A 17,434-nucleotide genomic window follows, 5' to 3' on the forward strand; every position below is an offset into this window, starting at 1 on the left:
AGATGGCCCATGTGGTCTTTTCCAACTCTATTCTTCTTCTTCTTGCTTCTGGAGTGAGAGAATTGGCCGTCTGCAAGGACGTTGTCCAGGGGACGCCCGGATGTTTTTTGATGTTTTTACCATCCTTGTGGGAGGCTTCTCTCATGTCCCCGCATGGAGCTGGAGCTGATAGAGGGAGCTCATCCACACTCTCCCCAGGTGGGATTCGAACCTGGCAGCTTTCAGGTCAGCAACCCAACCTTCAAGTCACTTAGTCCACTACGCCATCTGGGGGCTCCTGATGGCTCCTCTATTCTTCTGTGATTCTATGACTTCAGTCTGTTATGGGATAACAACAGACCAAAGTTGTTTACTATCGCTAAAACAATAACCATCTGAACAAAACCTTACAATTTAGCATAACTAGCTATTTCTGTCTTGTGCCTAAGAACAAATCCTAGGGCCCTCATCATGAAATTATTTTTTAGGAATGCACGTTTTTGTAGGTTTAAATATGCTTGTTGATGATTTAAAGATAAAATGTTCAAAGTTTGATATGGCCTTTTTGCCAATGGAATATGACAATAGTTTGTTTCAGAAAAAGTACTGAGTTTATGGTGAAAGGGATTGAATTAATGTTTCTGCATACAGATCTAATATGCACATTTGCCTAAAGATAGCAAACTTATTTCTGATTTTATTTTATATAAAAACATCTTGCTCTTTCTGTTTCAGCTGGGAAGAGTATGACATGCTTGAGTTCTAAGTAGGAGCATCAGTAAAACTTTGATTAAATGTTGTGATTAATCATGTAAAATATTTTTCTCTGATTGGCTTATCAATGAATACTTTTTCAGCTGGCACAAACTATAACACAGTGAAAGACAATATCTTTCAGTACAAAGAACTGTGCCTGTGCCCCAAAATCCAATTCTTCCTCTGCTAGAATGTGTGACTTGTGAATCTCTTCAGCACATGTATAGTGAACAAACAATGGTGAACATAAATAAATAAACATACTTCTGAAATCATTATGCCCCATATTCTGGTGAGGATTTCCTGGGCCTCTCACTGGCACTGCCCTATCCTGACATTCCTGCTGCCTGTTGGCTACCTACCATACAGCCTTACCTGGTAAAGCTGAATGTATGTAGGGCTCTTCTGCATGGTTATAAACTCTGAGCCTATTAGGTCTGCCAGTAATTTACAATGATTTATTTATTTCGTGTCAAAAGCACTGCATAATAAATAAGTTTAAAAGTGATAAAATAAAGGAATCACAAACAGCTAAATAGCTTTGGACCAAAAGCGGGCAACAGCAATCACATTGTCCGTAGCTTTAAACAACTCCTCCTCTGTGCATGAGGCAGGGCATTGTGGGCAAGCATACATATGAGGAGTTGTTTGTTCAGCTCCACAGTCACACAAGGTGGAAGATTCCTCCAGATAGTGCCACCTTGCCTTGTCTTTTGATCTGCCCACTCCGCTTCTCAGTCTTTTTTTTTTTAAAACCCATTTACAATGATAATATGCATATAATTTAGTTCTTTTTTAGTTCTTTTCACTCTCCATAACTCTGTGGGCTACGGCATACATGTGTTACATACGGCAGATACCAACTCTCCTAGGCTTCAGGAAAGCCTTAAAGACATGGTTGTGCATGCAAGCATTTAATGAATGAGAACATGGACTTTACATGACCTGTACAAAGACTTATTGAGGATTCTGGATGAATAGATTCTAATCTTGGGCATGCTTAAAAGTTTTATATAATGCGATTTTATTTTGTAATGGTATCTGCTTTATATAAATTGTTGTTTTGTAGATTGTTTTATATGAATTGTCGTTTTTACATTGTTTTTAGGTATTGAATTTTTGCCTATTTATTGTAAGCCGATTTGAGTCCCCTCAGGGAGAAAGGCGGGGTAAAAGTGATGTAAATAATAAATAAATAAATAAATAAATAAATAAATCTGGAGGAAGTGGGGCCAACTCTGTGTAGCATGGAAGAACAATCTAGATGTGGAAGCTTCATGATGCCAGTATTGTGATGCAGGTAATGTCAAGGACAGAACGCCACAAGGTTCAAGATAACAGAGTTTATTTAATTACAGAACTCAAAAATGCCCGTAAAACACAAGGGCCAGGCAATTTTAGCCTTTAGGAGCAAAAAAGGGACAAGGAAAAAACGTACAAAAGATAAACCGGATTAAACCGAAGTTTAATCCGGGTAAAAACAAACTGCTTGCTTCAGCCTGGGGGTAAACAAAACAAAAGCCGAGGAACAAAAGATACAAAAGAATGCAACTAATTGGCAGCAGATTCCTCTCTGCTGCCAACACTGTGCTTAGAGGAACTTGCGTCGCTCCCACACACACAGCAGACAGGATTTCCAACACGAACAGATCCGCCAAGGATTGTAGCCGAAGAGTAGACCCAGTTCCTTTCCGTAGTTCAAAGCCAGAAGCAGACGTTTGTAGTTTCCAAGTCCAGAAGGGGGAAGACAAGCCGTGGTCAGTTCAATCCGAGTTTTCAAAGCAGGAGATGGTGTCCGTCAAGAAGACGACGGAAGGTCAAGCTAATAAGAGTAAGCACAGGTTTGCACAAACAAATGCCCACACAATTCCTCCCGCCGTCTGACCCTGAATTCCAAAACCACTTACGTCTCAGCACAGGAAAACACACCAGTCTTCAGGAAAGCGTCCCACACAGATCCCAAGCGTTTGTCCAGATTACCTTGCCCAACGCAATTTGCAATTGCTCCCAAGCCCCATTTTATGCCAGTTACAAATCCTCATCACTGTCAGCTGTCCTCCTTAACCCGGGCGTTTCCTCATCACTTTCCTCATCAGAGCTGGAACACCTCTGACTACGCCCCACAGCATCTCCAGCTGTGGATCCCGTCCCATCCCTCCAGCTAAGCCATGGGTCTAATCCTGAAGGTCCCCATTCATCTTCTATCCCATCATGACCAGTGGCACCCAATTCCTCCCTTACCCGAGTCCAATCCATCTCATCCTCCTCCGAGGTAACCAGCCCCTCTTCCATTCTCTCCGTAAACCCCTCAAAAGACTCTTCGTCAGACGGTGCTGCAAAAATGTCTCGCAGTCTTTTTCTTTCTCGCTCCTCGAGAGTATCTGACTCTCGAGGAGTCTTACGCCCACGTCTGTCAGTAACAGAGCCATGAGGCTCAATCATAACACTATCCCCTCTCACAAAGGCCTCCTCCCCCGATGGCGGAGAAGTGGCAGTAATACTCTCCGCTATAGCACCACGACGACTAGAGGTATCTAGTTTCAACAGCGAACGATGGAAGACTGGATGGACCTTTAAACTAGACGGTAAACGCAAACGAAACGCAACGGAAGAAATCTTTTTAACGATAGGAAAGGGACCCAAATACCGAGGCGCAAACTTTCCCCCAGCCTGTTTAATATGTTTGGAAGATAACCACACCAAATCCCCTTCTTCCAACTCCTCCCCTGCCTGCCTGTGGCGGTCAGCCTGAGTCTTTTGTGTTGCCTTAGCTTCCAACAGTAAGCGACGGGCAACATCATGCAATGCAGCCATTTCCGAAGAGCGGTACACAGGATCCGAAGAGACCACATTGGTCGACGGCGCCACACCTCCCCGTGGGTGAAAACCATAAGTTAGCTCAAATGGCGTATGCTGACTAGATGCGTGCACCGCATTGTTGTAAGCGAACTCCGCCACCGGTAACCACTTCACCCAAGCCGTGGGTTGATCCAAGCAAAAACAACGCAAGTACTGCTCTAAGAGCCCATTAACCCGTTCCGACTGTCCATCCGTTTGTGGATGAAAAGCTGAAGAAACGTTTAACTTAGTCCCTAAGCACTCATGGAAGTGTTTCCAAAAGCGTGACACAAATTGCGGAGCCCTATCTGAAATAATCACCTCGGGTGCTCCGTGCAAACGATAGATGTGCTTAGTAAATAGTAAGGCCAACGTAGGGGCCGCCGGAATGGTTGAACAAGGAATAAAATGAGCCAGTTTGCTAAATAAATCCACCACCACCCAAATACAAGTATAACCCCCAGACTTAGGTAAATCCGAAATAAAATCCATGGAAATGATTTGCCATGGCCTCTCTGGAACAGGTAGAGACGACAACAACCCTCTAGGGCGCCCAACAGGCGTCTTACTCTGCTGGCAAACAGCGCAGCTGTCACAAAAGCGCAAAATGTCTTGCCGCATCTTTGGCCACCAGTAGCTCCTGGTGATAAGCTGTACGGTCTTGAACCTGCCAAAGTGCCCAGCCATGGGTTCGTCATGGTGGGCTCTAATCACCTCCAACCTGAGGGCCCCCACTGGTACGTAGACCTGCCCCCTGCGTACCAATACTCCGTCTTGATCTTGTAGATGCGGCAGTATTGTACGGTTACCTGCTGATAGCAACATCAGTTGTTCCTGAGTCCACACATCATCCCTCTGAGCCTCAAGGATCTGGTCATGTAACCCGAGCTCATTATCTACAACACATAGAGAGGCAGTAGGCAAGATGGTCTGACATACTACCTGCTCATTGGTCTTAAACTCCGGCTTGCGGGATAAAGCATCGGCCCGCAAGTTTGCCTTCCCCTCCACGAACTGCACCTTGAAGTTAAACCTGGAGAAAAACAAAGCCCATCGGATTTGACGCTGGTTTAACTTCTTTGCTGTTTGCAAGTGCTCTAAGTTCTTGTGATCAGATCTGACCACGATCTGGTGCCGTGCCCCTTCAAGCCAGTGCCGCCACACCTCAAACGCCACCTTAATCGCCAACAACTCCTTCTCCCATATGGTATAGTTCTGCTCGAAGGGTGTTAGTTGCCGCGAGTAAAATCCACAGGGACGCAAGGTCCCTGAGGAATCCTTCTGAGACAATACAGCCCCCAACGCGTAGCTAGAAGCGTCCGCTTCTACCACGAACGGTTTGTCAACATCAGGATGTGTTAGTATGTTATCCGATTGAAAACTAGACTTAAGTTGTAGAAACGCATCGTGAGCTTCCCGCCCCCACACAAATGGCTGTTTCTTACGCAGGAGCTGCGTCAAAGGTACCGTGAGCTTTGCAAAGTTCGGAATAAACTCCCGGTAGTAGTTAGCGAAACCTAAGAACCTTTGTACATCCTTCTTAGTCTTAAGCTCCTGCCATGAGTTGACGGCGTCAACCTTATGTGGGTCCATTTTAAGTTCCCTACCTGACACTACATGACCTAGGAACTCCACTTCAGGCACATGAAAGACGCACTTGGAAGCCTTGGCGAAAAGCCCATTAGCCCGCAGACGGTGCAGAACCTGCTTGACATGTTGACGATGTTCTTTCTCGTCCTTAGAAAAAATCAAGATATCATCCAAATAAATCACTAAAAATTGGTCAATTAGGTCCCTGAACACATCGTTCATGAACCTCTGGAAGACCGCAGGAGCATTGCAAAGTCCGAAAGGCATGACTCGGAACTCGTGGCATCCGAAACACGTGTTAAATGCCGTCTTCCATTCATCCCCTTCCCGTATACGGATTAAGTTATATGCCCCCCGCAGGTCAAGCTTGGTAAAGACCTTAGCCCCTTGCACCCTTGATAATAGTTCCGAGATTAAAGGTAGCGGGTACCTATCCCGAATGGTGTATTTGTTTAGGATCCGATAGTCGCAGACCAGCCTAAGTTCCCCAGTCTTTTTGGCTACAAAAAATACTGGTGCCGCAGTTGGTGAACTAGATGGGCGAATAAACCCCTTGGCTAAATTTTCATCTAGAAACTCCCGCAAAGCTTGCCTTTCCGGTACAGTCAAGGCATACAGCCTTCCTGCTGGCAATTTCGCACCTTCTGCTAACTTGATGGCGCAATCATATGGCCTGTGCGGTGGTAATTTGTCCGCTTCTCTTTTACAAAACACATCAGAGAACTCCCCATACTCAGCAGGCACTCCCTCCATATCAGATTGAGTAACATTCAGAATGCAACAGTCCTGCCTCTTTAAGGTTACTTTACGTGTCGCCCAATCTACTTGTGGATTTACTACAGCTAGCCAATCCATCCCCAGGATCACGTCATATCTAGGCAAGCTCGTAATATCCAACACAAACGTTCCCGTTACTCCCTGCACCTCCCACATTACTGCTGAGGTTTCATGGTTAACCACCCCAGTCTCCAGCAGTCTCCCATCCGCTCCTTCCACCCACACGTCGCATGCTTTGCGCACTCTAGGAATGCCATGCTTCCTAGCAAACTCAATATCTACATAAGAGACCGTAGCCCCTGAGTCCAGCAGTGCCAAAGTAGAAACAAGTTCCCTTCCCCCAACAGATAATGTAATGGGTATGAAAACATGCTTCCTCCCCTCAGTTGACTGCTTGAGGAGCCCTAGTGCGTTGGACTCACGTCGCACTAGGGCTGGCCTTTTCCCGAAAGCTGGGAAGGTTTCACATTACAGTTTTTGGCAAAATGCCCCGCATTCCCACAGTACAAACACAAACCCAGCTGCCTCCTACGGCTCTTTTCCTCTGTAGACAGCTTTTTAAAGACCCCAAGCTCCATAGGCTCTTCCCCCATCACCACAGGTGCCCTGGTAATATGCATGGGTGGCACACACATTGCTTTCGAGTGTCTACGAGCCTCGAACCTTGCGTCTAAACGCAGCACCTTAGCTACTAAGGCATCCCAATTTTCAGCCGGCTCCAAGCGTGCTAATTCATCCTGGAGCATATCACTTAACCCGGCAGTAAATAAAAGCATGAATGCATTTTCCCCCCAATCCAGCTGGTGGCGATACAAGTTAAACTTATTTAAGTAATCCAAAACAGTCCCCTTTCCCTGTTTCAACCGATACAGAGCCCACCCAGCATTCTCCGTGCGGAGAGGATCCCCAAAAGTGTCAATTAATAACTTTTTGAAATTATCCAAATTGTCTTTGACTGGGTCATTTCCCAAAATTAAATTAGTGGCCCATTGTCCTGCGGGACCGGTCAACAAACTCAAAATAAATGCCACCTTGCTAGTGTCTGTAGGAAAAGCATGAGCACTGAGCTGGGAAAAATAAAGCTCCACTTGTGCCAAAAAGGTTAGCAACTTGCACCTGGTCCCGTCAAAGCGTTCAGGAGTCAAAACATGTCCTTTCACAGCATGAGCAGCTTGGCTAACGGTAAAAGCCGTTTGTAATTGGTCAAATTTGGCTCTTAACTCTTCCATCGTCTTCCTGACGGGTTTATTGCTGCAATAAACTTTTTATGGCGTTGGGCAATCTGTCAAGGACAGAACGCCACAAGGTTCAAGATAACAGAGTTTATTTAATTACAGAACTCAAAAATGCCCGTAAAACACAAGGGCCAGGCAATTTTAGCCTTTAGGAGCAAAAAAGGGACAAGGAAAAAACGTACAAAAGATAAACCGGATTAAACCGAAGTTTAATCCGGGTAAAAACAAACTGCTTGCTTCAGCCTGGGGGTAAACAAAACAAAAGCCGAGGAACAAAAGATACAAAAGAATGCAACTAATTGGCAGCAGATTCCTCTCTGCTGCCAACACTGTGCTTAGAGGAACTTGCGTCGCTCCCACACACACAGCAGACAGGATTTCCAACACGAACAGATCCGCCAAGGATTGTAGCCGAAGAGTAGACCCAGTTCCTTTCCGTAGTTCAAAGCCAGAAGCAGACGTTTGTAGTTTCCAAGTCCAGAAGGGGGAAGACAAGCCGTGGTCAGTTCAATCCGAGTTTTCAAAGCAGGAGATGGCGTCCGTCAAGAAGACGACGGAAGGTCAAGCTAATAAGAGTAAGCACAGGTTTGCACAAACAAATGCCCACACAATTCCTCCCGCCGTCTGACCCTGAATTCCAAAACCACTTACGTCTCAGCACAGGAAAACACACCAGTCTTCAGGAAAGCGTCCCACACAGATCCCAAGCGTTTGTCCAGATTACCTTGCCCAACGCAATTTGCAATTGCTCCCAAGCCCCATTTTATGCCAGTTACAAATCCTCATCACTGTCAGCTGTCCTCCTTAACCCGGGCGTTTCCTCATCACTTTCCTCATCAGAGCTGGAACACCTCTGACTACGCCCCACAGCATCTCCAGCTGTGGATCCCGTCCCATCCCTCCAGCTAAGCCATGGGTCTAATCCTGAAGGTCCCCATTCATCTTCTATCCCATCATGACCAGTGGCACCCAATTCCTCCCTTACCCGAGTCCAATCCATCTCATCCTCCTCCGAGGTAACCAGCCCCTCTTCCATTCTCTCCGTAAACCCCTCAAAAGACTCTTCGTCAGACGGTGCTGCAAAAATGTCTCGCAGTCTTTTTCTTTCTCGCTCCTCGAGAGTATCTGACTCTCGAGGAGTCTTACGCCCACGTCTGTCAGTAACAGAGCCATGAGGCTCAATCATAACAGGTAAGGTTATGGTGGAGCAAGGGAGGGTTATAAGACCCAAGCTTCAGCCTTTTTCAGTAGTTATTAGAGACAAAGGGGGACATTCACACTGACAAAACTTGAGAGCAATGATGCAGTTTTGTATTTTTTTCAAAGCAGTTTCACTGTAGATGGCTGCTGGGTTTACATAAAGGGGAGATTTGGGGCCAATGAGGATGATTAGCTTCTAACAAACATACAGCTCAGTACCCCAAGTCATGGAATGTAATACAGTTCATCTTCACATTCTCGCTTTTGGTCACTAATCTCCTTTAGGGGATTAACTGCTTCATGCTACCAAGAAGCAGATCTGAGAGGGGAAATATATGGATGCACATAAAGGTTTTGAATAGGAGAACACGGAAAAGTATGAGGAGAAAAGATGAGAAGGAAGAATTAGGTAAAGGAAAATAGACTATAACTTGACAATTGGCTCCCAGAATTTTTGATTTAGTCAAGGCATAGGCTTGGTGTACCTTGACTATGTCCCAATACATAGACAATGACATTATATGGAGGGGATATGTGTACTTCATAGGTTCTGCATGATTTCAATTGGGTGACCAAAAAGATGGACCCGCTTTGGAATCACTATGAAGCTCATCACACTGAGGTTCTTGATGCAGGGGACTAGCAGGGGGGTCTGTAGGACAGTGGGGCAGATCTGTCACTGAGCTCCCAACATCAATCGCATCGCCTGCTTGCTCATCACACAACAGAAAGCATAGCATAGCATATCTTTCCAGCATAATCCTGTGTTGTTCCCATTATTCCTAACCTGAATATGGTTAGTCTCTTGTGTTCAGGTTTCCCCCTTCTACCATGCTTCTTCGATGTAGCAGCCATGGAACCCCACCAGAAGTAGATACACAATTTGCAATGAGATACAGCGGGTTCAGTGCCAGCTGAGTTGAGGAATTGTCATAAGATGGGGAATTAAGGTAATGTGATGCAACCACAAATCACTCATCACAACTGGAGCTCCTGGTGGCACAATGGGTTAAACCCTTGTGCCAGCAGGACTGCTGACTTGAAGGTTGGGTTACTGACCTGAAGGTTGCCAGTTCGAATCAAACCCGGGGAGTGTGCAGATGAGCTCCCTCTGTCAGCTCCAGCTCCATGTGGTGACATGAGAGAAGCCTCCCACAAGGATAGTAAAAGATAAAACATCTGGGCATCCCCTGGGCAATGTCCTTGCAGATGGCCAATTCTCTCACACCATAAGCAACTTGCAGTTTCTCAAGCTGCTTCTGACACGAAAAAACTCATCACAACTTGAAAGGGTGGGACATAGTTTCAAATGATTGCTCTTAAATGCCTCCCCTACTGCACAAACAGCCCCTATCCTTGATTTGTCTCTGTCTCAAATTGGTTAGTAAAACTTGATTTAGCAATTTGTACCTTTCATTTTGTCATGAAATATACTGCTTTGATATTGAGTTCATCATTTTGAAACATACCTATATTATGAAGATTTTAGGATGAGGACAGCTATCTATTCCTTCCTTTGGTAGAATTTGCAGTAATCACAATTTTGTCTACAGATTATGAAATCAGGTTTATCTCAAGTTGAGTTCTCACATGGTGATTTAAGGGCTCATCCAGACAGCACAAAAACAAAGTGAAGAGGCAGAAGCATCATTTTCTTCATACTGTACCCATTCCAGCTTCCCTTCATCTCTTGCTCCTCCCTTCCTCTCCTAATGAAGCCAAACATACAAGGAATAAAAAACTACACAAAATCCACTAATCCAAAGTTCCTCAAAACGGACAAGAGCACAAGGCATATAGGCATGAGGCATGTGGCATAATAACAACAACAACTTTATTTGTAACCTGCCCTATCTCCCCAGGGGGATTCAGGGCAGTTTCCAGACAAAACATGGCAAACATTCAATGCCATAATAGCAAATAAACCAAATACATATTCAAACGATATATAAAATATACATCAATGTGAACTACTAATAACTAACCAAACAAATAACTACTTAAAAACAAATAGGCCTCATCATCTACAGTTACATCATGATAAAATCTCAAAAAATTAAAGTGCCTTAAAAGCTGTTTCTATCTGCTGCCTGCCAGCACAGGAGAAGGGAGTCCTGCTGACCCACCTCTGGCCCTGCTACTCTGGCCCTGCTACTCGGGGGTAAGGAGGAAAGGAAGAGAGTGGAGGAAGCCCTTAAAAACTCCTGCTTCTGGACTCTTCTTGCTGTTTCCATCTGCTGCCTGCCAGCACAGGAGAAGGGAGTCCTCCTGACCCAGCTCTGGCCCTGCTACTCTGGCCCTGCTACTCTGGGGTAAGGAGGAAAGGAAGAGAGTGGAGGAAGCCCTTAAAAACTCCTGCTTCTGGACTCTTCTTGCTGTTTCTATCTGCTGCCTGCCAGCACAGGAGAAGGGAGTCCTGCTGACCCACCTCTGGCCCTGCTACTCTGGCCCTGCTACTCTGGGGTAAGGAGGAAAGGAAGAGAGTGAAAACATCTGTGTCTGGACACTTTTTGTTTCCATCTGCTGCCTGCCAGCACAGGAGAAGGGATTCCTGCTGGCCCACTTCTGGCCCTGCTACTCTGGGGTAAGGAGGAAAGAAAGAGAGTGGAGGAAGCCATCGGACCGGGAGGCTGCCTTCACTGGAGTCATCGCCTTGCCACCTCAGAGGGTCCGCTTGGACAGCTTTCGTCGGACTGAATGCTCCACATTGGAGATTTTTAGATTCGCATATGGATATTGCTGTACTTGTCTAAAGAGTGTCCCTTATTAGATTTAATGTGTCGCCGCCACTTGGCTTTCTCCCCATTTTTGTTTCTTACCTATCCCTTTTAAACCTATGTTTTTAGCAGTGTGAGTCAATTGAGTATACTTAACTCACATTGTTATAATTGCTCTGAGTAATTAGTGCCTTGGTGCCTTTATTCAGGACTGGGTTGTGTAGAAGAAGGAGGGTCTGGCTAGAAGAGTAGTAGAGTTGTAGTAGAGAATGAGTCAGATAGATGCACATGGGAACCACGATCTATCCCAGTTATGCCACCTCATGGGTAGATCGTTTAGCCTCGTCCTCTCTCAGCTCGTAACAGTGAATGAGAAATTAGATCATCTCCTCAAAGGAATTTTGTTACTGGTAAACACCACTAGACTACAGGATGTTCCTGGGGAGGATAATAATAATACTGGTTATGATCTAAAGGAGGCCAGTTGTCCTTCAGATTTGGTGGGAGAGGTAGAACTTGGGCTCCAAAAGGGTATTAAGGAGCTAAGATTAGAAAATGACGAGGTTGAGGGAGGGAATGATTTGTTTGTTGATCAAACTGTTCAAAGGAGGGAAGGTATGGATCTAGATTTGGCAGCGGTGAAGCCGATAACTAATTCTCCGTTGGAGGGGGATTTCTCTCCTCCATACGTAGAGGATTACTATGAACATCTTGTACAGACGAAACAGCTGGCTTTTCAAATTGAAGACTCTATATTGAACAGGGGTAGATGGACCTCGGAAAGAGTGATCCAGAGGTCCTTGGGTCAAATTCTTTCAAGGAGCCTGACGACAGTCAAGATAAAGATGATCACTTGGCTCCATAAGGGCTATCAATCATATGATCGCTCTTTACGCCTTATCTTCACTTTTGAGGATAAGTCTATAACAGAGGAATTATGGGCCCTTAGGTTCCGGCTGCTCTCATGGGGCATTACCATTAGAAGAGTATTTGTGGACCCCGTGATTCGCCCTTTGGTGGCCAACCTATCTTTACACACTCAACCATCTGTTAGGCCCAGAGATAATAGGATGTGTAGTCCTCAGCGTAGGCTCCCCCCTTTAGAAAAGTCTCAATTAGAGACTCTGGCCCAATCATTTTCCGTACCAGACCAGCAACTTTCACCCTCTTCAACCTCACTACGTTTTTCCAGTAGGCCCCATTTATCCCCTTCTTTTGAAGTAAAGTTAGATGGTGTGTCTAGTAACCTTTTGGATCCAGGGAGCTGACTAGATTCTCTTAAGGATGCTCCAATTGAGCCAGACTCCTTGGGGGGTGGGGAACAGGCGGGGGGTGGCTCCATCGAGGTCGTGTGGGGGAGGAGGAGGAATTGCCGTCAACGCATTTCCAGGGAGAAGCGCAACAGGGTTCTTGCGACCCTGGAGAAGGATAGGTGTGGTAGCCTCCATGGTAGCCCCTCCCGGCTGAAGGTCCTGCTGTTTAATGCCAGATCCGTCAAAGGTAAATCATCTATTATCCAGGATCTAATCATGGATGAACATGCGGATCTGGCCTGCATCACCGAAACCTGGTTGGATGATCTGGGTGGGGTTAGTCTTACCCAGCTTTGTCCTCCGGGTTTCGGGGTGCATCAGCAGGCTAGGCCAGGAGGGCGGGGAGGTGGGGTTGCGGTGGTCTTTAGGCAGTCCATCGCCCTGGTCAGATGCGTCGCTTTGCAATCGGTCGGGTTTGAGTGTCTCCACTTGAAGGTGGGTACCCGGGACAGTTTGGGGATTCTGCTGGTGTACCGTCCACCCTGCGACACAGCAGTCTCCCTGCCTGAGCTAGCAGAGGTGGTTTCTAGCGTGGTGTTGGGTTCCCAGCGCCTGTTGGTGCTGGGCGACTTCAACATTCACGCTGAGACCACCTTGACAGGTGCAGCTCAGGAATTCATGGCCGCCATGACGACCATGGGTCTGTCCCAAATAATATCGGGTCCCACTCATCAAGCTGGACATACACTCGACCTGGTTTTTGTTGCGGGCGACGGTTTGGTCGGAGTGGAAGAGCAAATTATTCTTCCATTGTCATGGTCCGACCACTATCTGATCAGTTTAAGACTAACCGTCTCTTCCAACCTCCGCAGGGGTGGTGGACCAATTAAGATGGTCCGCCCCAGGAGACTTATGGATCCTGAGAGATTCCTGAGGTCTCTTGGGGATCTGTCTACCATGGAAGCTGACGATCCTGTCGATGCCCTGGTCACTCGTTATAATGGCGAGTTGTCCAGGGCAATAGACACGATCGCTCCTGAGCGTCCCCTCTTGCTGCGTGGAGTTGCCCCAGCTCCCTGGTTTACTGGGGAGCTGGCGGAGATGAAACGTGCAAGAAGGAGACTAGAGTGCCGCTGGCGGACAACTCGTGACGTATCTGACCGAGCACGGTCTAGAGCCGCTATTAGGGCCTATTCCGCGGCATTGCGGGCAGCCAGGAAAGTTTTCTCGACTGCCCGCATCGCGTCTGCAACAAATAGATCTTCAGAGTTGTTTCGAGTTGTTGGGGAGCTCCTTCACCCTCCTCAGGTTGGGGGAGCACCCGACATCTCGTCAACTCGGTGTAGCGAGTTCGCTCACCATTTTGCAGACAAAGTCGCTCAGATTCGTTCCGACTTAGACGCCGGCCTTGATGCATTGCCAGGTGAGGTAACCGAGGCATCTGTCTGTTCGATCTTGTGGGATTCGTTTCGGCTTGTGCAGCCTGATGATGTGGACAAGATTCTTGGAGCGGTGAGGGCGACCACCTGTGCCCTTGACCCTTGCCCATCTTGGCTCTTAAAACAAGCCAGTGGAGGGCTAGTTGATTGGTTTGTGAGAATAATCAATGCCTCTTTGGAGCAGGGCATATTTCCATCTGGCCTAAAACAAGCTGTGGTGAGGCCTGTTTTGAAGAAAGCCTCCTTGGATCCGGCTAACCTCAGTAACTACAGACCAATCTCTAACCTTCCATTCTTGGGCAAGGTCTTGGAGCGGGTGGTTGCTTCCCAGCTCCAGGGATTCTTGGAAGAAACGGATTTTCTGGACCAATCGCAGTCTGGTTTTAGACCTGGCTACAGTACCGAGACGGCTTTGGTCGCCTTGGTGGATGACCTCCACAGAGAGCTGGACAGGGGGAGTGTGACCCTGCTGGTTCTCTTGGACATCTCAGCGGCTTTCGATACCATCGACCATGGTATCCTTCTGGGACGTCTCTCCGGGATGGGCCTTGGGGGTACTGTTCTGCAGTGGCTCCAGTCCTTCCTAGAGGGCCGTTCCCAGTTGGTGAAGCTGGGGGACACCTGCTCGGACCCCTGGCCATTGACCTGTGGGGTCCCGCAAGGTTCCATTTTGTCCCCCATGCTTTTTAATATCTACATGAAACCGCTGGGTGAGGTCATCCGGAGTTTTGGAGTGCGGTGCCATCTCTACGCGGATGACACCCAACTCTACTACTCCTTTCCACCTAATTCCAAGGAAGCCCCTCGGATACTGGACCAGTGTCTGGCCGCTGTATTGGCCTGGATGAGGGCGAACAAGCTGAGGCTCAATCCTGACAAGACAGAGGTCCTCCAGGTCAGTCGTACGTCTGATCGGGGTATTGGGTGGCAACCTGTGCTTGACGGGGTTGCACTCCCCCTGAAGGCGCAGGTCCGCAGCTTGGGGGTCCTCCTGGACACTGCGCTGACACTTGAGGCCCAGGTGTCGGCCGTGGCTGGGAGGGCCTTTGCACAACTAAAACTTGTGCGCCAGCTGCGACCATACCTCGAGAAGTCAGATCTGACCATGGTGGTCCACGCCTTAGTTACCTCTAGACTGGATTACTGCAATGCGCTCTACGTGGGGCTGCCTTTGAAGACGGCTCGGAAACTACAACTAGTACAACGATCGGCAGCCAGGTTTCTAACTGGGGCAGATTACAGGACGCGCTCAACGCCGCTGTTTAAAGAGCTCCACTGGCTGCCATTTATTTTCCGAGCCCAATTCAAGGTGCAGGTTATCACCTACAAAGCCCTTAACGGTTTGGGACCCACCTACCTTCGAGACCGCATTTCCCCCTATGAACCCGCACGACCTCTTCGCTCGTCGGGGGAGGCCCTCCTCTCGCTTCCACCAACTTCGCAGTTGCGGTTGGTGGGGACGAGGGAGAGGGCCTTCTCCGCCGTGGCCCCCCGGCTGTGGAACTCGCTCCCCAGGGAGATTAGGCAGGCCCCTACCCTACTCTCATTCAGGAAGAGCCTGAAAACTTGGCTATTCCAGAAGGCCTTCGTTGACTGATCCTTGTGGGATCATGTTATTTACCTATTAAGCAGTAGACCCTCTGGATTGTTTTTAGGATTCATTCAGCACTTTAAGTATTACACCTGCTGCATAATTATCCCTCCCTGATAACTTGATATTACTTTGCACCTTGGCCTGGATCTTTTGACCCAAATCGGGATCTTAATATTATTGTGTATATTGACTTTTATGACTGTTTTTAATCATGTTGAAGTTTTACTGCTCGGTTTAATGTTTTATCTGATTTGTGCTGTCGTGTCTGGGCATGGCCCCATGTAAGCCGCCCCGAGTCCCTCCGGGGAGATGGGGCGGGATATAAGAATAAAATTATTATTATTATTATTATTATTATGGTGATGAGCACTAAAGTGAATTTCCAGTGTTCAACAGAAATGTATTGAGAAGTTCTACTCCTCCTCTCCATATGCTAAAGTGCAAAAATGGGTTTTAAAGTGTTTTTTTAAAGGAGAGGAGGCCATTGTTACTACTTTAGAAAGAGAGTTCTAGAGGCGGGGAGCGATCACGGAGAGGGCCCATCAACTGTACTTGAGATGGGGGTGGGACTGAAAGCAGAGCATCCTCCCCAGACCGCAGTGACGATGTTGGTTTATATGCAGAGATGCGGTTGGTTAAATAGCCTAGATCCGAATGTTTTAGGGCATGGAGGCTGCTCTCTTAAAGACCTAAAGCCCTGTACTCTTGCACTAGTGCTCCTTCTGGTGTTAGCTCTTAACTCAAAATGTTGCTCGTATGTTAAAGCAACACATGGACCAAGCATAGGTTCTTAACTCAAAATGCTCTTACATTGGGATGCTCTTAAGTTGAGGCTCCACTGTACATGTAAATCAGATGTGAAAGTAGCAGTGGAATTAAAATGAAAGAAAACAAAGCATTATGCAACATTAAAGGCTTAGTGAAGATGTGGAATACATGAAACCACGCTATAGATACACATTTCCAGCACTCATTCCCTGCCTCTTTAAGTCATAAGACTTCTAACAGATTCTCAATTATTTGAAATTATATGCAAATCTATGTAGAAGAGGGCAATAGTTCTGATAACCTCTCAAACTGAAATGTAATGCATAATCTGTCATGTATTCCTTAAAGATGGGCGGGGGACAGCAGGGGAGCAAGATTTCAGAAAAGCAGCTGGACAGTCTGAAATATATAGTTCCAGGTTAGAATCACAAAATCATAGAGCTGGAAGAGACCACAAGAGCCATTTGGTCCAATGTCCTGCCATGCAGGAAAAGCACAATCAAAGCACTCTGACATATGGCCGTCTGGCTCTATTTAAAAGCCTTTCAAGGAAGGAGCTTTCATGATATAGAGAGTTCCACTATTGAATAGCTATCACAGCCAGGAAGTTCTTCCTAATATTCATGTGGAATATCCTTTCCTGGAATTTGAACCCAATGCTCTGATTTCTAGTATTCTGATGTTCAGGTAGAATTTCTTTTGTTGGTTGGTTTTTGATTGTACATAACACATTCAGCCCCCCAAACTCAATAATCCATGACCTAAAATACACTTTAAAAAAGCCAAAAGCAAATCTTGATTTTTCCTTATATGGAACACCATTTTACTATGCCATTGTATATAATGAGGCTTAAGAAGCGGGCGGATTTCAATGGGAGCTTCTGGACCCAAACTCAAGTGGATAACAAAGAATCACTGTATACACAGGCAAACAGCAATATAAGAGACTACCAAGAGCAATCATACAAGAGAATTATCAGGGAAAAAGAAAGAAAAACATGAGCAAGTGGGAGATTTTCTCACATAGATTTTAATTTCAAATATATTAAAACTCACCTGGAATTCATATAAGGGAAACAGTTGTGGTGCCTTTTATCCTTTAAAATCACCTTTAATCACAGCTTAAATCTGAGTTATATCCACTCATAGTAATTAATCATGGAACTATTTCTCCAGGTAGAGAGTGTTTATTTACAACTTTTTGGCACATCAAAGAGCTGTTTAACAATAACTTGAAAAAAAATATCTTTATAGCTGCTGGTTTAAGAATATCTTCAAATTAATCTTC

At 46.4% G+C, this 17,434-nt stretch overlaps 1 protein-coding gene across 1 annotated transcript in view; it reads right to left on the reverse strand.

Moving 5' to 3' along the window:
• Positions 1-2,044: 2,044 nt before the first annotated feature.
• Positions 2,045-17,434, reverse strand: part of LOC134295277 (uncharacterized) — a 33,386-nt gene continuing 17,996 nt past the window's right edge. The window contains exon 3 of the mRNA XM_062967141.1: positions 2,045-6,051. Coding sequence (XP_062823211.1) covers positions 2,764-6,051 — 3,288 coding nt within the window. The 3' untranslated portion in view covers positions 2,045-2,763. The remainder of the gene's footprint in view (positions 6,052-17,434) is intronic.

Source organism: Anolis carolinensis, chromosome 1, assembly GCF_035594765.1.
Source record: "Anolis carolinensis isolate JA03-04 chromosome 1, rAnoCar3.1.pri, whole genome shotgun sequence".
In the NCBI taxonomy this organism is placed as follows: Eukaryota; Metazoa; Chordata; class Lepidosauria; order Squamata; family Dactyloidae; genus Anolis; species Anolis carolinensis.